This window comes from Cyrtonyx montezumae, unplaced genomic scaffold (genome assembly GCF_038088225.1).
Source record: "Cyrtonyx montezumae isolate F1298 unplaced genomic scaffold, pur_monq_1.0 scaffold_4, whole genome shotgun sequence".
Taxonomy (NCBI): Eukaryota; Metazoa; Chordata; class Aves; order Galliformes; family Odontophoridae; genus Cyrtonyx; species Cyrtonyx montezumae.
This window is the reverse complement of record NW_027072045.1, coordinates 15,377,300-15,401,143: the sequence shown is the minus strand read 5'-3', so window position 1 is coordinate 15,401,143 and position 23,844 is coordinate 15,377,300. Positions and strand designations below refer to the sequence as shown.

The 23,844-nt window shown below is 40.0% G+C and overlaps 1 protein-coding gene across 2 annotated transcripts in view; it reads right to left on the bottom strand.

The window, feature by feature from the left end:
- The window catches only part of WDFY4 (WDFY family member 4), a 116,774-nt gene that overhangs the window by 3,888 nt on the left and 89,042 nt on the right, over positions 1-23,844 (bottom strand). For both annotated transcript variants that reach the window (XM_065746149.1, XM_065746148.1), the window contains exons 51-62: positions 23,673-23,792; positions 22,974-23,091; positions 22,209-22,318; positions 18,133-18,286; positions 17,318-17,409; positions 13,704-13,916; positions 13,044-13,191; positions 12,048-12,205; positions 10,373-10,531; positions 6,542-6,721; positions 2,909-3,091; positions 2,008-2,095 (exon numbers count right to left, since the gene is read on the bottom strand). In XM_065746149.1, coding sequence (XP_065602221.1) covers positions 2,008-2,095; positions 2,909-3,091; positions 6,542-6,721; positions 10,373-10,531; positions 12,048-12,205; positions 13,044-13,191; positions 13,704-13,916; positions 17,318-17,409; positions 18,133-18,286; positions 22,209-22,318; positions 22,974-23,091; positions 23,673-23,792 — 1,723 coding nt within the window. The remainder of the gene's footprint in view (positions 1-2,007; positions 2,096-2,908; positions 3,092-6,541; positions 6,722-10,372; positions 10,532-12,047; positions 12,206-13,043; positions 13,192-13,703; positions 13,917-17,317; positions 17,410-18,132; positions 18,287-22,208; positions 22,319-22,973; positions 23,092-23,672; positions 23,793-23,844) is intronic.

Genomic DNA, 23,844 nt, shown 5'->3' with positions numbered 1-23,844 from the left:
CAGCATGGAAGGGATTGTTATTATTTACAGTCAGCAAGTTGTTGAGAACAAATATATTCAATCCCAGACTGTGCTGTTGCAAAATAGGCCCATCCCAATTTAATTTGTGGCTATGATAGTTACATGTGCTGACGTGTGGCTGTATCAATTGTGTGCTAAATTGGATTTGTGTATTATTGCTTTCTAAATTGCATGCCTAGTTCAGCAAAATTGTTCATCAGTTTTCACTGGCTCTATGCTTAATAAGATGCCCCACAATACCTTGCAGCCAGGATATAATACAGCTCATAATTGCCTAGTAAAAAGAAATTACATAAAGCCCTGTTATTATCAACTTATCTAAATTTGCTCATAACAGAACCAATAATTAAATGCTGAGAACATTTCACATACACACACATACATACACAGACCTAACAACATAATTCAATCATAGTTACTTCAGTCTTTTTAATGACTTGTGTTTTGTATTAATTTTATTTTCTTTAATGCACAGAATGAGATGTGGGAATACTTGGTCATTTAAAAATTCTGAAATCATCTGGATACTTGAAGGGAAAATGTCACAGCACTGATTACACTTCAGGTCTTCAATAAGGAATGCAGTTTCTGCATGCTTCTGAGAACACACTTCCTTACACTCATGCTAGAACAGGTGTGTGTGTGTATACACACCAAGACATGCCTGGTTAATGCATACCTTCTTTTACAACCCTCTGTTAAAAAAGCACAAACAGGAGTATTTTGCTGTGCTCCCATAGGCAGCTTTCAAGTCATAGCTTAGAAAATTATTTAAGATGATTACTTTTTAATTTTTTTAATAGCAAAAATCTCCGTTTGCTGACAGACAAAAACTATGGAATTGTACCTGAGTGAAACTGACATGGAAATATCTACCACAGAAAGTGAAGGATAAGAATTTAGAAAACACTTAAAATTAATTAGATGTTTTTACACGTAAGAAGAATCTGCAAAGTGACTGCTAAATGCTACAAGGATTCTGGAAAGTGTTAAAACCTGTGCTTGGACATGCAGCAATCTCTGATTAGAGACTGTAACGAAACCAAACCAGGCCAGCTACTGCAAGCAGACTCACATCTGGCATCTCTGGTTTTCTTGATCCTTCCCATCTGGCTCTACTTACTCTCAGAGACATGACAAAAGACAGGATGGGCATCTGGTCTGGCATTTTCAATATGCCTCTGCACCTATAAATATTTCTGCATCTCAATCTAAGTACTTCAGATGCCAAGTTCCACAAACAGCACTCCTGAAGATCTCAGTGGTAATGCCCAATTACTGCATAATATCTTTTTATACAGAGTTACATCTTCAACTACCTTTATGTAAATCGTGTGCCTAAAACTGAAGCAATAGAGAATGTCTAATGAGGTTCAGAGCAAATAAGTGGTGTAAATTATATATGTTAACAACACAATTTTATTTTTTAATAAAATTCATTGTGAACAGAAGCAAGCTGTGCTATTAGGACATGCCTTTAAAGCTTCCTGGCAGGCTTCAGCTCCTGTATTTGTTAGAACAGAGAAGTGAGCTTGAGTTGTTTTTAATACCAGACAGTGCTGTAGCTCCATCACCTTGTTCATCTTGGCTCAGCAAGAACTCCAGGGCATCGGCTTCAGCTTTGCATGGCCTTGCTTATACTGCACCATGCAGTAGGGTATGGAATCAGTCTGGAGGAACTCTGACCTCATTTAAGGCAGCAAAGACAAACTATCCACCTTGACATCTCAGCACACATTAGTACACATCAGCAGCAGATGTGATGAGGAAATGGGATTTATGGAGCCATGACAGTTCATTAGTTTCATAGGATTATGCAGAAAGCTGTCTGTCAAGCTCAATGGAACTTGAAAAGAACCCCTTAGTTTCATCCACGTCACACTTTCCCATGAGCCTAGTGGCTAAGGGCTGTGCTGTCTCTGTAAGGAAGGACAGTAGCTACCCACTACTGTTGCTGGTTACAGTCATGCTGTACCAGTGTCATACCTGGGCTGCTTGCTTCTCCCACAGTGCTGCTCTGTGAGCTCGAGCCAGCAGCTTGCCCCGGGCTGGTGGTGTATTCAGTCTTCCACAACTGTGCCAGCAAAGAGGCAAAAAGGAAAAAAAAACCATGGATTATAACAGCACAAACACAGGAGACTTCCCACCTTCCATGGTTGTTCTCTTTCTAGTAAGGGGTGAAAATTGGATTTCTATCAATCTGAGCTGGACTTGGCAGGTTTCTCCCTCCCAGCACCACTATGTTACAGTGTGTCTCTCTGGAGAACTGTATGCAGGGAGTGTGGCAAGGCTTCCCAACTGGGATGGTAGCCATGATCCCAGTCACCCAGGAAGCTCTCCCATCTGTCTGGAGGCAGAAACAAGAGAACTCCTGATCCTGAGAACATGATATAGTAAACTAAGCTGTGAACCAACTTGCAGAAACTATAGATCCTGAAATGTTCTGTAGTACTGATTTATGCAAAAGTGAACCTCAGTGCTTTCATCACCACCACCTCAACGTCTCCATTTATGAAACAAAGGTAATGCATACTGATATTTTCAGGCAATGCACTGCCATTCATTAGCAAGTGCTGCAGAAGTGCCAGGCACTATTTTTCCCTGCAAGGAACTGTTTATCCTACAAACACATATTTCATAGAGGCAATAACATTTTTGCCTTCAAAAACACTCCAGAATGAAAAGTGTATTTTCAAAACTCTTCCCAAATGACAGACTCCTCACCGAGGAGGACAAAAACTGGTAAGAAGCAAATCTTGTACTCCAGTTTTCAGCTTTTTCCCTATACTGCCCTGTTGAGAAAGTGGCATGGACTTTTAGTAGCTCTGTTCCTTCATTCAGGTCTACATTGAATTAGGATTCCCTTTTCTCACCCCTGCCCACCTACCCTGACCATTCCATCTGTGCTTCCTGTGATGATGATGCTGCGTGTATCCCAGTCCATCACTTCAGCAAAGCAGCAGCAAGCAATACAGATTTTGGGGCTGCAGGTGGTGTTAATGCTCACAACAGGCTGGCCATTGACTGTCCACAGGTGGAGGTAGGATCCAGCACAGGAGGCAATATCACCCTGTAACAAAGCAAAAGGCAATGCTTTCAAGATCCTACACTCATCCTTCTCACAGGAGAGCAGAGGTAATGGATTTTAAAGGATGCAAAGCAGCAATAAACTTTTGGTTCAAAATGGGGAGGCCTACACGCATTCAGCAGAAAACATTTAGTAAATTGGACTAGAAAAACAATGACCATTCATAAAATAAAAGAACATGGATGACGTTTTGAATGAATTTTCCTTTTTTCAACATCTACAGAACATTATACCCATGGTGTCTACTTGCACCCTCCTCTAGTCTTGCTGGTGCTATAGCATTTAATTACATAGCACATTTTATTCAAACTATTCCCACGCCTCTTTCCTTTAAGTCTTTGTAAAATAGGCAAGCTCAACATTTGTTTGTCCAGCTGTGTGTTCTTGACTTGCCAAAACCACCTTAGACCTGATTGTTAATAAAAATGCACAGAAGCTGTGTCAAAATAAATAAATAAGGAAAAAAAGCAATGTCTTGTTTCACACCAACCACAAACACAGCTTTGAATCCATTTCCCTCTAATTGGGCAGGGAACGACCATAGGAGGTTCTCAATACTGCAGTCCTGGGCACACACCACAACCAGGCATCCTACAGACTGAGCAGTTACAACACAGCAAGCTGCACCAGGATGTTGCCTTTTATGTTTTGCAACCTCTGTTACCTTTATGTCAGGCAATCAAAAGAATCCTTTTCTTGCCCATCAAGGAAGACAGTTTTTGAGCATAACAAAGGATTCAAAGAACCATGGAAAAAGAGGTAAAGGCAGAAAAGAGTATGGAAAGTTAACTGCTATGCTCTGCCTTCACCTTTTAGTCAGCTCAGCCCAGCTGAGGATCAACTGATCCCCAGCTACTGCCAGGGATAGAGACTGTACACAGACAGTACCTAGTGCAGGTTCTAGACCAGAACTAGAGCTTTTAAATTTCACTGATACATAAAGAAAAGTTCTCTTAACTAAGGACACAGTGTTTACCTCCTAAGCTGTGAAGCCTTTGGTGATTTCACAATCTTCCTCTGCCCCTCACAGGGAGCTTATTGTCATCGCATTTTTAGACTGCTTCGCATTCTAGCAATGGCCAGCTCAGCATTCAGTGAGCTGCACTTTCAATGCAGGAAACATCCTTTGCAACCAAATCACTCCTGCTCATTGAGTGAAGATTCATATTCATACCAGTGACTTTACATAAAGTGCAATTACACATGCAATCCCTTGGAGCAAGTAACTTAGAAATCCAAAAGCCAATGCTGTAGTTTTAAATATCCTTATCAGTTAATAAATATATTAACTGAAATTCCACTCAAACTTTTCACTAGTAAGCATTATTTTGATGCATAGTAAGAACCACTTAATAGAATAGCATCGAAGTCACTGATTTGGGGAATGGCTAGTGTGCCCTTAAAGCTAGCAGTGCACATCTGGTTTAAATCAACTAGAATCATAGAATCCTTGGAGTTGGAAGGGACCTTTAAAAGTCATCTAGTCCAGCTCTCCTGCAACTAGATCAGATTGCCCAGGTTACCAGACTGTACTTCACCTCTGACTGATTTGGGGATGGATCTTTTCAAACTGGAGGGCACAATTCTGAAGTTAAAACAAAGACAGAATATTTGATACCAATAGTTAAAGAGATTAAATTTCAGCTAATCAGAGTGAGAGTACACAGTATTTGTGCACTTGGTAATGATCTATGGTGTTTTTCAGATGTAGATGAGGGATTTAAAACTAACTTTTACAATTCCACTGGAGTTAAAACTTTTTGAGACAGCTTTTGTTTGTTTTTGTGCCTATTCAACACAAACACTATGAGGCTTAGATCCATAAATGGAGCTTCCAGATGTTAAAGCAAATAGAAAGCCCGACAGTTAGTTTTAGTCACAGAGTGTACAGAGTTCTTATTTCACAGAAGATTATGTGAAATTCAAAAATCTGTTTCCTACTAATCTTTGTTTCAAAACATTCTGAATCGTTCAGGGAAAAAAAACCCTCATTCCTAAAACCATAATTTTGTGTCATCTGAAAACATTTAATTTAATGGAATGGAAACAGTGTTTCTATCTTCATGTTATACTACATAAATAAATAAACAAAAATATGTTTCAAAATGAAACATCCTGCTCTGCTAGGGTCTATTTTAATCTCTAATGTGGACCCCTTCCCTCTATTTCTGCCTGAAGTCTCAAACTATTTCCCAAGGTCGCTCACTTTTAAATGAACCTTTCTGCAGGCTATTGTCCAATCAGTTTAACTGTTCTGTCCAGCAATCTGGAGGGCTCCACCACAGTGCTCCTGGCATAAAGCATCTCATTTTTTGGACAGTTCAGAAAGAGACACCAGCCAAAACAGCTACTGTTAAAGGTGAGTTTGTGTGCAAGACGGAGAGGACTCCTGTAACTCTCCTGAGGTCTGAAGGCCATGTTTGTTTTTTTGCCAGCCCACCCAATTGTTTCTGAATGCTTGGTGCAATTTTAGCAGCCTTCTCAAGGGATCACCAGGTATTGTGAGTTGGCTGGACAAAGCCAACAGCCATGTAACATTAGCCACAACCCCTGGGGCTGAGAGCTGAGCTGACACTGAACAGACTAATAAAATTATATCCTCAACCATTAGCCTATAGACTGTACGATTAGTAGAGCTCTAATATGACACAGGTTAAGTAGAGAATGTCTACTTAGTCTTACTGCTATTAATTTAGTTTTGCCTTTCTTGGTACAAGTTACAGTGCTAGATGCAACCCCAATTGCCCAAGTAGCTGCATCTCTTCTCTAGTAGACTAGAAAAGATATAAAAAACAAATGTACAAGCAGTGTTCTTGTAAGGTAGAAGGTTGGAAAAAGAATCACACTAAGAGTGTTTATAGTTAAAAACCAATACAGAATATTTTCCTATCAGCATGCACACAGTATCAGCCAGGCCCAGACCACAGTAGGATTTTTTCCACTGCTGGTAAATACAAATCCAACCACTGTTATCAGCAGCACACTCCTCAGCTGACAGGAGAGAAAACAAAAAAAACAACAACACTGTCACTACAAGGGTGTACGAAAGTTTTCAGCTGAGGTGCTGGACTGAGGTCAAACATGTAATAGCTGACCCAGGCCTATTGCACGAATGTCAGGAGAAATTAATGGAATAATGGAAGCAACAAGGGTACGGGTGAGCCAATACTTCACGCTCGGCAAACTAAAAGAGTTTTAATACTGCTGCCTACCTATCCAAAGATGCTTCTGCTTAAGCTACTCAGTCTAAGACGTTGCTTTTAGTGCTCCCCTCTCATCATTAAGAACACTATTAGCAATCTCAATAGAAGGAAAATAAAAAAGATCAATGTATCAGACTCAGGATGTTTTTCTGTTAGGAAGAGTACCCATTAAGTTATCATGAAATGTTCATGGATGCATCAGAAGAAAGATGATAAATGAAGATCTTACTGTTGAATTGTTGATGGCAACAGAAGAGAGACTTGCCCCGTGGGCAGGAAGCTGGGTTATGTACGTCAGATGGTTCAGGTCCCAAATGATGCAGGTTCTGTCATCAGATCCACTCACAATGATGCTGTAGGTCACAGACGCAGCAAGGCAGGTTACTGCCTGAGAGTGCCCATACAAAGCCTAGTAGGGAAAAAGTAACCAATAAGAGGGTCTCTGAACCACAGTCCTACTGTCATTTACTTAGCAAGAACAAACAACCCAGTCACACTTTGGAGATCTGAAAATGGTATAAAGTGAAAATCACAAAGGACCTTGCAGAATTATTCTTGTCCACAACTTGCAGTTCAGGAATGTTGAGTCTCCAAGGAGATTAAATGACTTTCTCTAAGTTGCACAGTAACCCACATGGAACAATTGAGCCCTGTATTGCATTTCAGATTCTACCAGAGTGGTTTGTGTGCAGGAACAAATTATTACCTTTTATTTCAGTCAAGACTGTTTTAAGCAAGTAGAATTTGGACTTGATTTCTAAATTTTGAAAAGTTATCAAGTGCCAGTGACCTTCCCATCTTTCCTTTCTGTTCTTTTTTTTTTTTTTCCAATTTCAGTTCAGAATAAAAACAACAATTATAGGATCATTTTTGCTTCAGAAAACCACACGCTAATTCCTCTCACATTAATCATTATCAGCATAGATTCTTTTGCTTTCTAGGTTTCAGAGTAATACAGAATACCTGGTTTAATTTAAAACAATTTAATAATATAACATAAGTGAGTTACATTTTAGGCAATTTAATGTTACAGAAGTCATAGACAGAAATACTCTGATGATAACTGTGTAATGCAGCATTCTCAAGTGACAGCAGCATTTTCTGCTGCATAATCACCAATGACACTAAATTCTGCAGAGCAACAGAGAAAGACTTTCATGAGTTTCCTAAAAAGACTTTTAGGGTTCAATTATTAACTGCCATACTGTGAAAAATCAGACCCACCAGTTTTATTGTTGGTTTTAACAGTAACTGCATATATCCTGCTGACTTTCTCTATGTGACATAATTACCAAATCTTCAGGGTCTGTGCCAGAGAGCCACATATCTCAAATGATTTTTTGAAACACATTTCATACTCTTCTCCAGTCTGTGACTGTTAGACTGAACTCTTGCTGGCTAGCACATGCTGTCAGTTGACAAGGTTATTAGGACAACAGCGTTCAAACATTAACCCACCAGTACAGCTGAACTGTAGCAGTCTATGACCTACAAAATTTATTTTGCAGTTGCAAGGGATGAAATTCAGTTTGTGATGTATTCCACTGAAGAGAACCACCAATTTAAAACAGTGACAAAAATGGGGTCTCCTCTCCAACAGTGGTCCTTAGAGGTCCTCTGCAGTAAACTCTGTGGCTCTAGAACAGTCTCTTTTATAACCTCACATCTGTGCCCAAGAACTAAACAAGACCACTGCAGAAAGGGCTGGGATAGGGCAAGCTCAGAGACTCCAAATTTCCCCTCCTTCCTCTGAAGGAAGGAGTGAAGCATACCTACTGTGACAGCATCCATATTGCCAGACAACCTATGCTTCTATGCAAATTTTAATCGAGATTTTTTCATTTTAACCCAGAAAGACCTCCTGCTTGGTGATGAAATGTTTTAAATGCAAGTTAAGTGTGGAAGAGAGTAATAGATTTGAGCTCAGTTAAAAATCTCTGCTTCAATATACAAATGCTTCAGTATGTATTAATGTAAAAAACAGTCAAGTGCTATAGCTTCTCTAACATCTCGTTATTCCCCTGTGAAGACTTTGGGGAAAAACTGAGGGGCCTGTCTCCACAGTACATTCACAAATATCAACAAACAAAAAAAGAGGACCAGCTTCACTACAAGAATTCTCAAGTCCATGAAAATTAAATCAGGCCCTGGTCATCTAGCTTAACTAAATGACATGGGCACAGCTACTCCACAGCTATGTTCAATACCTCCGCAGCCAGTTTGCACAGCAGACACATTGCAGCTTGCCCGAGGGCATCTCCCAGCCAGGTCATTCATTTTGCCCAGAAGTACTGGGGGCTGGATTGCTGTGCTTGTGAATACTGAGGGAACTGGTAAATTGCACGGATCAATACCAAAGCTATTACGCTCAACCTTTAGTGTTCCACAAAACTGTGACAGCAGCCCCTGCTCGAGAGGAAAAAGTGACTTTTTATGGTGAAATATAGTTTCTGCACTTTACTACATTGCAAATCAGAATGTGTCAGTCCCATGAGACAACTGATAAGTGAATAGCATCCACTTTATAGCACATCAGCTTTACTTAAGCAAAGCTCGCTCTCTTGGGAAAGATGATACCACTTTTTTGCTCAGCAAAAAAAACCCCAAAACACCAGCCACCATGAAACACTCAATAACATGAAAGCAGCATGTAATTCACTAGAAGTCATTTAGAACCAGAGTACAAGTTTACATCTATGCCAGTCATCAGAAAAACAAAACCTCTGAAAGTAAAGAGAAGGAAAAAAATAGATACAGCATTTGTCACTGTATGACCTCATGCCACCGGTTGGACTAATGGGCAATATCAGATTAATCAAAGTGGAACACATCAGCAAAGCTGATTTTGAATTTTAACAAAAGAGAAAGGCATTATACTGAAGAAAGAAGACAGTCTCTTCAATGAGCTGCTTGAAACTTAAACAGATCCCCAGATTGGTATTACTTTCATGGTCATGAAGACTACTGCTTGCATTTTCTCTACTGCTATTTCTCCCATTTATACGTCCATCTCCTGTCTTAAAATACTAAGCAGGCTGATTAAAAGGTCATAACTAAAGAGCTTGTCTCCTATTTTTTATTTCTTCTAAGAGGTAAACACAAAACTCAGGAAAAAAAAAGCCACTCTAAACTGTTTCCTTTCTAATTTCAACATCCCAGTATTTCAGATATATGAAGGTCTTGAAGCTTCTCTGGCCTCCCAACAGGCATTAATGTTTTCATATTATTTAATGACAAATAAAAAGTCTTTGACACAAAGAAAAAGCACTGAAACCTCTCCTGAATATGCCTCCAGATACTCCCAAGCATCTAACACGCAGAGACCTACTTGCTCAATGTACCCTTTATTAATTCAGGTGAGAATGACAGAGGTCTTCTTGAATCCTTAGGGAAAAGATGTTATAAGCTGCCTTTCAGGTATGACAGTACTCTAGATTTTCTTATGAAGCTGAGCATTCATCATAGCTAATTGTACAAATCTTGCATGAGAATTTGCTTTTGCAAATAGAACTGCATTTATATTGCCACTGAGTGACTACAGATGAGCTCTAAATCAACAAGCATCAAATGACTGTGGACAGTGAGGTCACAAACTATATCATTGTAGGGATCCACTTCTACCTCATGAAGTGAGCTCTGAATTCAAATTGTGGGAGAGAAATATCAAGGATATTGCCTAATCAAGTGTTCACCTCCATCAGCTAAGTTCACAGAGTGTTCTGGAAATCCTTTCCACTGCTCTAGCAGTACTACTTCTGAAGACAGGAGATTCTTTACTGCTGTTTCTTTTTATCATCATAAGCTTTGGAAATGCTATCAAAGCAAATAAATAAATAAATAAAACAGCAAGCAAGCACAATCTATAACTATCAAGTATGGGTATAGAGCATATAACCAGCTCCTGACCTCACTGCAGATTTTCACATTATATTGGTGACTATCACCTTTTTTTTTTTCACTCTTCTGTTTCACTGTAGCACATTTCCTTTTCTAATCGGCAGATGGAAAGAAACTTATGCTTTGTTTTTTATTAAGTTTCTTTAACTAAAAAGTCTCTCACCTGTCTCAAGTTTAGATGTTTCACTTTGTCCTTGACCAAAGAAAGTTCCCAGACACACACAACTGAGCTCGTTCCAGATGTGACTATAGTAGTTGCTGAAGGACACACAGCACAGAGGCACTTTCCCCAGTCTGCCATGCACTCAAATGTAGTCATATTCTGTATGAGAAAGCAGTTGTCAGACAAATACACATCTGGTGGTATCATGCATTTATTAAATGACAGATTTCATTTTCAGAACTCAGCCTCCCTTTCTTTAAACCCAAAAAGAAAAGCTCATCTTATCCCACATCTCTGATGACAGCAGACAGCACAACTGAAAATTATGTACAAGGGCTCCTCCAAAAGTAACACTTCCTGTTTAGCCCATGATGTAAGATGTGGATGCTGGTGGAATGGCAGTAGAGGATGAATCTTCCCACCAATATCCCCGTTACATTTTGGTGCCATGTGACAGATGACAAGCAATCTGACAGAACGGTGTGTAAAATGGAAGTGTGTATGAAGTGAAAGACTGGAACTCAATTCCTATGTGAGAAATAATATGTACCCATTTACAGTCATAATGCTTGCTGAACATTTATGGAGACCAAACAGTGAATGTCAGCACAGTCAGGCAGTGGGCAGTACTTTTCAACAGTGCTGAAAGTGACAGTGGGTCACCTCTGCTGGTACAGATTTTTATGAAAACAAGAATCTGCATGCTGCATTCATCAGTGGCAAAACTTCATAGCTAGTAGTGATGATTCACTTTACAAGTGAATTTGCTTTATCTATTAACTCAGCATCTTAGAACACCAGAGTTCCAACCCCTCGCATTACAGACTTCCTACTTGGCCTCAAGCAAGTTCATTCTGCTACCATATAGTGATAACGTGCAAACATCCAATGACAATTAAGAACAAAGCTACAGTTGTTGCTGCCACAACTAATATTGGAATTTATTTATTTTATAGGGCACAGAAAGCAAAACAAATCTTTTTTTTCCTCCCATATCCAGTGACTGTGGATATGTCTGTAAAAACATAACAGTGTGGCATGCAGCGATATTCAAGCTGAATAACATATTCTGCTGTTTTAGTATCCAAGCTAACATGAGTGTCTTAGCACATCATAATGTTGGCCCAAACACACCCCAAATTAGTGTATTTGTAGCAGAGAAAAACTGAATCTGCCCAGTGCCCTAGCCCAGCAGTGTGATGACACAGCCTCTTGATTTTTAACAGAAGAAGCAAGTGTTAACTTCCTAGAATAGGAGACATTATTACATTGAATGAATGCACTGGGCTAAGTTTGGAAGCCAGAGGGGAATTGACAGATGGTCCTAGCTACATTCCAGCAGAAATTTCTGCAAAATGAAATTTCTAAGCAGAGGCCAGGAGACCTTGTTTTGTCCTTACAACCTATGAAATGAGGTTTCTCCTTCATTCACCATCACTAGAAGGAAAGCTTGAGATCATTTAGAGGGGAATTGTCACATCCTTCAGCGGTAGAATGATTTTGTACTCCACTGGAATACCCAATTTGATTTTTCTCAAAAAATCTGACTGCAAAAGAAGTATTCACCACCCTCCAGAATCATTTCCTCAACAGCCTCTGAAAATGGCCCCCAAACAAACCAAAGGCCACAATATAACATCCACTTCTGAAACACTTAAACTTTTTCTTAATTTACCTTGTCAGACCCATAGTTGCCAAAGCAGCAGGTGAAGTCATCAAATCCCCAGCAGAACGTTTTGTTCCAAAGAGGAGGAATCAAAACTTTATTTTTTCCGACCGCCAGAATGCCTTTCTCAGTATGAACCATGTGTCCAACAGCTCCTTTGGGATAGTCTGACAAGACAGAGAATGCATTTCATTCTGTTGTTTTTAGAAAACTAAGGTTAGCTTACTGCCTTACATGGTTTTGTGGTAAGCTGGCAAGCCCCATAGCTGGGCTCAGTGAGGAGTAACCAGCTCCACACGCAGAAACCCACTCTGCCTCTGCGATTCCAGGCAAGAGTAGAAATTCCCCTTTTGAATAAATCCATGCAGAGAGGGAGATGGGCTCCAAAGGAAAGGATTTAACAGCACTGCCATTAAGTGCCTTTTCACTGGCAGTCTGCCTTATGCCATGAACTAGAGGATGCAGGGCTTGTCACCAACAGCCTCTGAATTACAGCCACAGAAGCCTGCTACCACAAGACTGTGTGATGCAAACACCACTGCCATGGGATTAAGAAGTGAAATTGTCCAGGATTCTTGTTAAGAATAACCAACTGAGAAGAAGATGACAAAGACAAAGAGTCAGGGAAATAAAATTTACTTTGCTGATAAATATAAAAGGAGAGAAAAAGAAGGGGAAACAGTCAGTATTAAGTTTTAATTTGATAAATTCAGAATGCTGAAGATAAAAAATGGTTTAGATGTCATGAAAAAAAACCCAATCTGCTCTCAACTCCACAAAATAATTTTCAAGATCTAACATGAATATCATAATTTTGAGAGGACCTGTGTGGAGTCAGGAGTTGACCTTGGTGTCCTTTCCAACTCAGGAAGGGATCTTAGTACCAACTCACATTAACTCACACAAGGCTATGTGACTATTTCTGTGCTTATAAAAACTCAGATTAACCCCATTTAAGATTTCAGCATTTGTTAGCTCAGAAAATGGAGAACAGCCCCTGTGCACCTTTTACTGTAACTGGTGAGAGTTTCAGGTTTTGCAGGCTGCTGATAAATGGAGGAAGAATTCCACTTGATTGAAAAGACAGTAATGCTTCTCTTCCCGATGAACTTCTACTCTGAACATTTCTGGGTGGATGCGGCTTAGTGAAGAGCTAGAACAAAGGAATGAAATTGAAAAATGCACCTCCCATCAGCCAGGTTGTGAAGGAAACATCTATTTAAATCATTAATCACAGACTCCAGAACTGTCATACACAAACTTCTTCATTAAATTAAGATCATGTTCTCCTTATCATCCCATTTTCATCATGCTACAACCCTTACAGAGATAGGAAGCTAGTCTCAGTGATTTGGGAGAAGAGAGAAGACTGCAGGTGAGAATTCAAGCTGCCTTTACTCAACTGTACTCAACTCCAGACTAAAAATTACTAATGTGATTGTACAGAAGGAGCAGAACCCAGATTTGATTCCACAGCTGTATGGTATATGACAATAACAGCATATTTAGAGGGTGGAGCCACAACCTAGAGAACTCTACAAACCATATTTTAGCAGATTTAAATCAAAGACCATCTCTAATCTAAGTTTCTTGCTTTCAAGTTGAAATACTTCAAAATAAATTGTGCTTTCTGCTTTCCCTCCATCTCTCATGATTAATTGATACCTGCTTTGGTATCTGTCCAAAGTTGCTGATAAAACCCAGGATGGTGCTCTTAATCAGAGGATCTTTGATGTTGTTGAGGTCCATTTTGTCTCCATAGAAGTAAGGGTGGTATGTGTTAACTGCTTCTACAGCAGCTGAGCCATGTTGCTTGTGCCCAAAAATCAGGTCTATCCAGTGATGGAGGTGTGCACTGACATAGTCACTTTCCAGGGCCTGAAACCAAAGAAAATGAATTAATTCAGTAGAGCACATTCATTGCAGATACATTATCATTCCCTGTTCCCTGTTAGAGACAAACTCTGCAGCACTCACTGCTGTCTGACAGAAGCTTCATGACTGCCTGGGTTTCAATACACACATTCTGTAATCCTTACAATTTTCAAGCTGAAAGCATTGCAGCAACCAGATTTCCTGATGCTGAAAATGCTCAGGGTGTCATTTTTTACTCCAATGTAAAATATGTATATTTTTGCCTGACCAGATCTGCCGTCCAAGTCACATGCACATGGATAAACATAACCAGAAGAAATGATTACTACTAGAGAATATAATAAGGGACAGTACAAGGCAGAACACATCCAACCCAGCGCAGGCTCCCTAGAAAACTGAGTGACCATAAGTGACATTTGTGCTTGCAAGACCCAGATAGGCAAAGACACAGGCAATGGCCAGAAGTTCAAGTCAAACCTTTGACCATCTCTAGATTAGTGAGCCTTACCTATGAAGCTTCACTAAACACCATTGCCCCCACAATCACCAAAGCTTTATGCACTCCCCATTGGCCTTGCCCAATGATTCAAGCACCAGTGTTAAGCATGACTAAAACTACTTTTCTATCTCCTAATCCTTTGACTGTAAAATACTCCCTGATGCTCAGTTAAAGGTCCCCCAAGCAGGCCATCCTGCCCAAAGCACAGCAGAATTAAACACACTAATGGGATCCAAAACAATGGTTCATTTCACAGAACAGACAGTGAGCCCAGTGCAGCTGGTTTAAATGACCATGCCCACAGCTAAACAGCTCACAGGGCAGCTCAGAAAACAAGTACAGCATACAATTTATCCCCTGCAAATAGCATGAAAACACTTAAAAAACAACTCAGAACTCATCCTTATTAATAAAAGCAGTTAGTGCATGAATTACAAACTGTAAATTTTGCTTGGCTTCACTACCAGAGCAAAACAAAGCAACCAAGAGAGTTGCAACCATGCAGTCACTCAGTATTTCACTGAGCACTGTGACATGCCCAGCAAGGGAGATAGAACTGTAGTTTAAAAAGAGAGTAAAAAATTACTTTATGTAGACCTAACCTATAGATTCCTAACTTACTAGACATGAGACACGGAACTACTCACAGATTTATCTCAAGATTAATCTTTGCTCTCATTCCTTAAAGAAACAGCCAAGTTTTGCAACAGCATTGACCCGAATCTTTTAAGATCTTCAAACTCTGTGAAGCCTCCTGAAAAGGATGACAGCACCAGTAACAAGTACCTGTAGTCTTGCAGGTGTTTTCAGAGGAGAGAGATAGATGCTTTTGCATTACAGAGTTCAAGACCTCTAACTTTTCACTTCAAGATTAGACAAAGCTTTCCCAGGCAGCCTAATCAACTAAATTTCCATGGCAAGACTTCTTGCACCCTCCTGTGCAACATCTGGTGCTAGCTATGGTTGGAGAGAAAATACTGGACTGGCTGTACTTGAGGTCTGATCAGGCCTGGCAAATCACTAAGAATAGGTCTTTTTTAAGCATGATTTTCACTTGCTAAACTGCTCCTCTTTGAGATTTCAATTAATTTGTACAAGTCATGTGGCTTTATCTTCTGTGCCAATGCTATCAAACAGTGCAGCTGGGTGGAAGCAGGTCTGCAGAACACAACAGCTGGTAGAGAGGACCCAGTACCCACATTACATGCACTGTGGGGGCTTTACTTCAAATTAGATCTAGTCTGCTCCCTCAGGCTGAATACCACCAGTGGCAAGAGTATACCTTAGGTGCACAACTGGAGCACAGCTTTTGGTTTTATTTCATCCAAAACTAATCTAGTTAACAATCAGAGATCTCTTTATAATGAGAACAGAAGCATGCTATGCAGGGATGACTGACAGATCATATCAAAACTGCACCCTTGCTCCAAACCACAAGGCTAAAGCAGATGGTCCCATTGTATCTAAGTGCATTCAGAGTGGCCAGCATTACACAAGAAATAAGGAGCAAAGCTCAGTATTTTACATCCAAACAAGTCAGAATGTAGGAGACCATGCCTCCCCCTACATTTTTCTTTAAAAAACATCAGTAAAAATTGCAGCAACTCTCAGGCATTTCTGTTTTCAGTATTTCTCTGTTAGGGAAGGACAATGGCATTCTCATATTTAACTAATTGAAGGACAGGGATTAAGCATCTTGCAGGGTTACAGAGAGAGCATAAGACAGAGCAGAGGAAGAAACCAGAGCCTCCAAACCTACACTATTACTCCTCCTTTGGAGTCACTGGGGAACACCAAGGAAGAATTAAGTACTTGATGGTAGTGGCCAACGCCTACATGCAGTGGGTAGCACTGAGCTGCTTCTCTACAAGTGAGAGAAATGGGCACTCCTAAACTCAGCTGTTCATTTTAGAGATGACTGTGCTTGAACTAAGCATGCTCACCACACACGCAACACTTACAACAAGAATCTCCTTCCTTATAATAGATGATTTGTCATGTGGTGATGAGCACCGATCAGAACTCTATCTTTCAGTATGTCTACAGCTCCAAGCCTTTAGATCACTCTGTAGGCACTTTCTGTGATGCCTAACTCAGTAATACCTATTACTGTGTATGTACATGAGCCTGAACAGACAAAGACAGAAAGTTGAAATGATTTATTGAAAAATGTCCTTATTACTACTGACATACTCTCATTTCATCAGACATATCTACTCACTGTGTGCTTGTCAGCCCAGCAGCACTGGGCTGTGATCGGAGTTATACATTTAACAGCTAGAGAAATACAAGGTAAACAAAAGAAGATTAACACAGATTCTGTAAAGGTACTTATAAGTTACCAAATTCAAAGTAAGTTTAACATACTGTTTTTAAGTTAGTTACGTGGCAACACACCACAGCATCTAGCTACTAAGCATGGGGACAATGGAAACTTGCTAATAATAGTAAACAGCTATTCACCCCACTGTGTAACTTGCAATATCACTAATTCACCAGCTAATATGCAGACATTGCACATTACCAGGAGCCTGTTCTTTTAAAACTGGTTTCACAAAAGAAAAAATTTTGCCAGGATGGATTTACAGCCTGTACACCATCTTATAAAGGATTTAAAAAACAAAACAAAAGCACAGATATATAAGCCTTTGCCAAACATGGAACTAGAGCAAGATTACTGGCAGCACCCAGATGGCTGCAGGGACAAGAAATTGTGAGAAGAGATAAGAATAAATGAATCAAGCAGACACAGTGAGAAAAGAGAGAAACCTCAAGTAAAAGGAGCGGAGCCAGAGAAATCCCAGATACAAAGGCATGGTAAAAGAGGCTTGTACATAATGCCAGCCAAATGAAAATAGTTGCCTTCTAGTTCAGCACTATAGCCCAAAACACCATATCCACTAACCTGTCTATGCAGGAGAATGAATTTATGGGGATCTCCATCTGCCCAAGGAGGAAGCTGCACATCTCCCAGCACTGTTCCATCCTGCATGCAGCCTGCAGGAATCAAAACCAAGAACTGCACATGTTGCAAATAGGAACAACTTTTCCAAAACAGTGAAGTCAAGGGATATATTTAGGTGACTTCCACACAAGCAATTTCAGATTCTACAGTAGTGTAGAACACTGAAGAAATATTTTCTCCTTAGATGTCTGATCTACTAATAAAGCACTGAGAAGATGTAATTAATACAGTAAAGATATGCTTGTCCTCAGCACAAACCATTTTAGCCCTGAATGCAAACTCAGACAAGACAGACCAGGTCAACTTTCTTCTTATACATAATCCTACTGGAGTAACTGTCAACTATTCCTGCTAAAGCAGCCTCTAGGAAGGATTTTATTCTCAAGCCCTTTGCAATCTGTTTCCTTTCAGAAAGTAAGCATAAGTTCTCAAATCAGAACAGGAGTTACACAACTGGATGATCTAAATTAAGGTTTAGGTCTGGGACTGTAAGTTTCCTTACAGGGCAGCAGTGAACAGATTTGGGTTATTGGATTTACCTTTGCAAAATCTTTCTATATACCAGTGAAATTCTGGTTCCTTTTTTAGGTAATACCTAAGTGATACTGAGGTCACACGTGGCAACATTAAGCACCAGAGACAGCAGATTTTAAAAAGACCTTTCATCATTACCATTTAAGCAACCAATCCATCTCCAGAAGTCAAATTAATATATGTTTCATAGCCATAGAACCGATGTCCCTTCTAGCACTTACCAAGTTCAAAGTGATTGGCATTGGTGAGGAACTCTGGCAAATAGAAGAATTCAGGGATGAGCTCCCTGACATCACTCATATTGTCCCTTGATGCTGATTCCCATGTGCTCCTGACACTGTGAAACATCCTGTCTGCAACATCAAAGCTCCCACCCTGTAAAATGCAAACAGACAAAAGAAACCCCAAAAACATTATATTGTGAATATTCTGTTAAGAAGCAGATGCAAAATCTCAGCCAGTTCTGCAATACTCATCACATTTGATTAGATGGCATCTCAAGATCTGTCCCAGGTCTGTTTACTACCTCAGCCCCAGTTTGCAGATACGCAGATTAAGAATACCATATAGCTTGAAGACTGTGTAGCTTGTAATAACCTGGAGACAAGCAGAAATGATCAAGGACTGTTTGAAAATATCAGCATAACCAATATTAATGCTTCTCAACAGCTTTCATTGCAAAGTGATTTATAAGTAGCAAACACAGCCTTGGTGGTTTCAACTGTGACCCAAAGAGCTGTGCAACATCTTAAGTTCAGTCTTCTTGAGAAGATCCAGACAAGCTGGAAAGGCCCAATGGGCAAGGGGCAGCAGAAAAGGAGACAGCATAAAGAGGAGAAGAAAGGAAGAATGTTTGAACACAAGGCTGAATTGCTGTATGTGGAAGGAGAAACAAAGTTCCTCAACTCCTAAGAGCTTCTGAATATGCCTGTTTTAGTAATAGTCAAGCACTAGATAGCAGCATCCCACCTAGCCTTAAACACCATTAAGGACAAAAAATCACCCACAGAATGAAGGGTATATGCCTTGTATTGGAACTTTCCAATAGGATTATCTAATGAGACTTCAGATACAGTATGAATTTGTGAAAATCCCATGTGCACATCTTATACAGAGGTCTCCACATCGCACAAATATTTTATTTAATGAGGTTTTACAGTAACAGAAATAAGGCAAAAGAATCAGTTTCTGGAGATCACCTCACTGACTTGTTTAGAATGAGCAAGTTGATTCAGGTTACCAGCAAAAGCTAACATATATTCCAGATGTAAAGACACCTTTGCTGTTCCACAAGGTAAATTCTGACAGGACTTTGGTCCAGCCTCAGCAACAAATGATAGCATAGTTCTGCTTCATCTACTTGTATTTCATGTTCTTCATCCTTATCCCACCAACAATTGTGAAGCCTACCTATACTCACTGAAGGGACTGAGGGAAAAGGTGGCTGAAGTCACATGAGTAAGCCTAGCTGAAGTTAATCTGATACACAAGGTCATTTTGCTCTTGATCATTATTAGAGAAGGACCCTTGGAGTCAAATTCAAATTGAAATTAAAACAGAGTAGAAGAAGCAGTATAAATAAATCAACAGCTAACAAGTATCTCATTGAAGCATATTAAAGGGCTTTGTATATTTAATCTGCACACAGTGTGCTGCGTCTGGTGGTGATTGATGCTTTTTCATCTTTTTTTGCAGCTTTTATGAGAGCTGATAGTAATCTCCTGAGAAACAATATGATTTGTAATAAAAAGATTACCTGTATTAAATAAAAATAATATATACATAGGAAATGCTGTTAGCGCAACAAATCTGGTTAAAGATATTACCACCACGAAAAAATGTGATTTTTTCCCTGGCTGTCTAATTCGTTTTAGGGAAAAGTAATATCTTTAAAACTTAAGCCTGTATTATTTATAAAGGAAGCAATAACTGATTTTCCCATTTCCTATATTAATAAATTTATTTGCATATATTTATATCAGAATTAATGAGTTTTCTCTCTGTGAATGCAAAAAGTGTGTTGAAAGGAAAAAAATAAAGAATCAAGAATTACTTTATGCCTTTAGATTGCAAGTCAACATAAACTCTTACAGCTTTTCTCTAGCTAGATACACTAAGACTGCGTTCTTTTCTGTTAGTAGAGGCCTTAAACTATGGATAAAGTATACCAGGAAAAACATGTTTTTCAAAACTTTAGCATAGTATATAAAAGGAAGCTGGTCAAAGCAATCTCTGGAGTAAAGTTAGAACTCCAGATGTGCATAAAACTAAAAACACCACCAAGTGTTGTTATAGCCAAAGACATCAAAGCATTTCTAAGAAATGCTCACGTAGGTGCAAAGACTTACCACACCCTCCCAAGATGTTGAGGTGCAGTTACCTACAGATAGTTCTTTAATGACTGCTTAACAGCACAGTGAAGAATAAGAAATCTGTACTCTTTAAGAACCTCAGAGAGGCAAACACCAGAAGGAAGATCAGCCTGCTAGCTGAAATGCAGCAGTGGGATCAGAACAAAAGGGAATAAGAAACACTCAGATGTTGTACTATGGGACATGGTTTAGTAGAGAAATACAGGTGGCAAGTGGATGGTTGCACTGGATGATCTCAGAAGTCTTTTCCCTCCAACTTGGTGATTCTGTGATTCTAAAACAGCTTTCCTGGCTCCCAACTCAGCATCCTTCCAAGGTCTTAACTTTGGGAGTACTTTGCCAATAATGCTCTTGACTGCATATAAAGGTTTCAGATCTGATGCTTTCCTGACCACATCTCACACTTAATAATTCCTATGCCACAGTAGGACCATTCACAAGCTCAGCTTAACATGTAGCATCAAAAGAGCAAAAGAATAAGAATGGGAGTTCAGCAGTTTTAGTGAATCCACATCCAGACAAAATTTTAAATGCTTCAGATCTCAGCAGCCTTTGAATATTACTATCCACACAGAAATGCCAGTTACCTGCTAATTACACAAGCACATTCACAAAGCAGGCTAAGAATTTGTTCTGCATAGAAACTGTGCCAGTGAGACAAGGCAACCTTAATCATTTACAAGAAATAGCTGCTCCACAGTAACACATGACTGCAGCTAACATATGGCTCACAGGGCAAAATGGTAACCATTGCCTCAGGTGGTTCACTAACCCATCATCTACTGCTGGTAACAGCTGATATCATAGGGCTCATTACTTAATTAGCATACTGCTTTATTTGTATTAGCTGAAAAAGTAGAGAAAAGCATAACAGCAAAGCTCTGGGAGAGCTGCGGGAAATATTGGCAGCCCTTGCTGTAAGAGCAGCCTTTAAAAAATGCTGTCCCAGCTGCCTCTCTCATAATGCCCCATAAACAGGTAAACTTCAACAAGAGATCTCTTAAATTACATGTTTGACAATGTGTCCTCCTGGCAGACCCTGCTATATCAAAATGTATTACAAAAATGAGGGCAACAACTATCTGCTGCAGCCCAAGTTGCCCTGCTCATGCATCACCAACAGCACGAAGAAAGTAGCCAGGAAATCTGGTGCTCCTGTATGCTGACTGGCTGGGAAAGGTAATACACAGCTCAGTTTCCATGAAGTTTAATTCCATAGGAAGCACTTTAAGCACCAAAAAAAATAAAAATAAAAATGGTGCCAGGTTCAGAACAAGTAAAATCAGAATATTCCTTCTGGGGCACTAGCCCTATCTCACTCTACTTCTCCTTCAAATACACCAGTCTCATTACTCCTGTCATACCCCAGAAAGAGCCTTCATTCTGCCAGCTCCAAGTACTTGTCAATAGCCACATTACGGTATGAGCACTTGAGACTTTGATGGCACATATTCTAAGAGCATCTGCCCCAAAGTCAAAAGGTAATGTTCAGAGTGATAGTAAAACATTGACTTGGTGGCTACGTGTCTCAGCACTCACAAAATACACCACAGAACCAAAGCAAACCTTCTGCATCATTCTTGCTCTATAAAAATGTGTCAGTTGAATTTAGCAGACACAATATGTGGTCGTCAGTTAACCCAGAGCCTACACAGAACAGACAAGAGATGCCAAAAGAATGAATACCTCTGTAATTACATGGTCATCAGAGTGTGTTCTATGAATATAGAAGGGCTTGGGTTGGAAGGGACCGTAAAGGTCACCTAGTTCCAATTCCCCTGATGTGAGTACGGATGCCAGTCACTAAATCAGACACTAGATCAGGCTGTCCAGCGCTCTATGCAACTTGGCCTTGAACACTTCCAGGGATGTGGCATCCGCATCCTAAGGAGGAGGTGTAAGATGGAAGCTATCTCGCCCCTTACCTGCAGAGAACAGAAGGTCTGTGTAAATGGCTCCAGTCGGACCAGGTAAGATGCCACTATAATTGCTGATGAATAGTGAGTACAGTAATGGCACTGGGCTGACAGGTCTCCTGGAAATTCAACACATAATCAGATTTCAATGGAAAATTTCACCATTTCAAGCCCATAACAAATTACTACAGTACAGTTCAGTAATTCTTTAAAGTAGATGTGTTCAAACATGTGCAAAAAGCACACCACCTTGCATATCTGTGTTGAACATGCAGTTACAACCATCTCTGCATGTTCTTTTGTCTTGCCTACTATCTTTCATTTTCTGATGAATAAGGCCTTTATCTTGCCAGACCATTCTCTTATACCACCATACTAGTAACAAAAAATGGACTTGATCTCCAGAGATCAATAGTTCCAATGCTTAGTTTCCTCCTCTTATTGTATCTGTTAGCTATATTGCACATAGCCAAACTGCACGTAGAAGACTGCTATTAGAGAAGACTGATGCATACAAGTTAATTAACAGAGCAATCTTTTCTCAGACTCTGCTTTCTACTGCATATCTTCTTGCCCAGGGGAAGAGGACAGAATGCAGCAGTATAAGGAAGTGTTTGCAAGAGAGTCATTTCTCTTTCAATCCTCAAGCACTTTGTACCCAGAAGTGAGAGGATCTCCTTGGTACAATGTTTCCCTTGACTACTGCTCTGGAAAGACCAAGGGATTCATAAGCTTTACAGCCTCTGTTGTCTGTTAGCCTTCTAAAATGCTCACCTTCACTCTTCTCCACTTCCTTGAAGCGCTGGATGAACTTCTGCTTCCTCTCCACAGTTTGTGCTCCCATAGGCTTTGACAGGTCCCGAAATGTGTGAGGATTATTAAGGTTTAGAGTCTGAAATGCAAAGAGCAAACCTTTTAGAACATAGACTAAGGTATCGTGGCCACCTCAGTGACACTGGATGGTAGCAAGGCAGCTTCTAAAACTTCCACCTGTACAAGGTTGCCACAGATTCAGAATTGAAATACTCATCTCTAGAATTAGGAAGGGACTTGGAAATAAAATGGCAACATATGCCACTGGAAAGACACCGCGTACAAGGTGCTTCACAAATAAACGACCTACCAGGTACTGAATAAAAGACCTGGCATGTTACAGATTTCTTTCAAAGACTTTTCTCTCTTGATCTCCTTGGCAGGTCACAGAAGCCTGCCCCTTACTACCTACTAAGCAAGCACAGCCTTCCTTTAAGTACGAATGCACGTAAGAGATGCTTGTCTACCTTACAGAGGCAGAACACATTCCTCAGCAAGCTGACCTGAAGACAAGTCTAATTTGGAAAGAATCAGTACACTCTGACTTCAAGTTTTGAATCATTGGTCTAGGCCCTTCTGCTGCAGTGGCATAATACAACAAATCTTTATATCGCTGCTGTCACAGAAAGTACTGAGTCCTGCTAAGCAGCATGCACTGACCTGAGAGTGATAGTCAGCAAGGACCCATGGAAACACAGGATACTGCATGTAATCATTGTAGCTGCGGCCAGCCAGTGTGTTCAGGTACATGAGGTAATCAAAGTTGCTGATCTCCCTCTTCTGCCAAGGAAAAGAAGCAGACATTAAAATCTCCTAACTTTACCACTGCAAA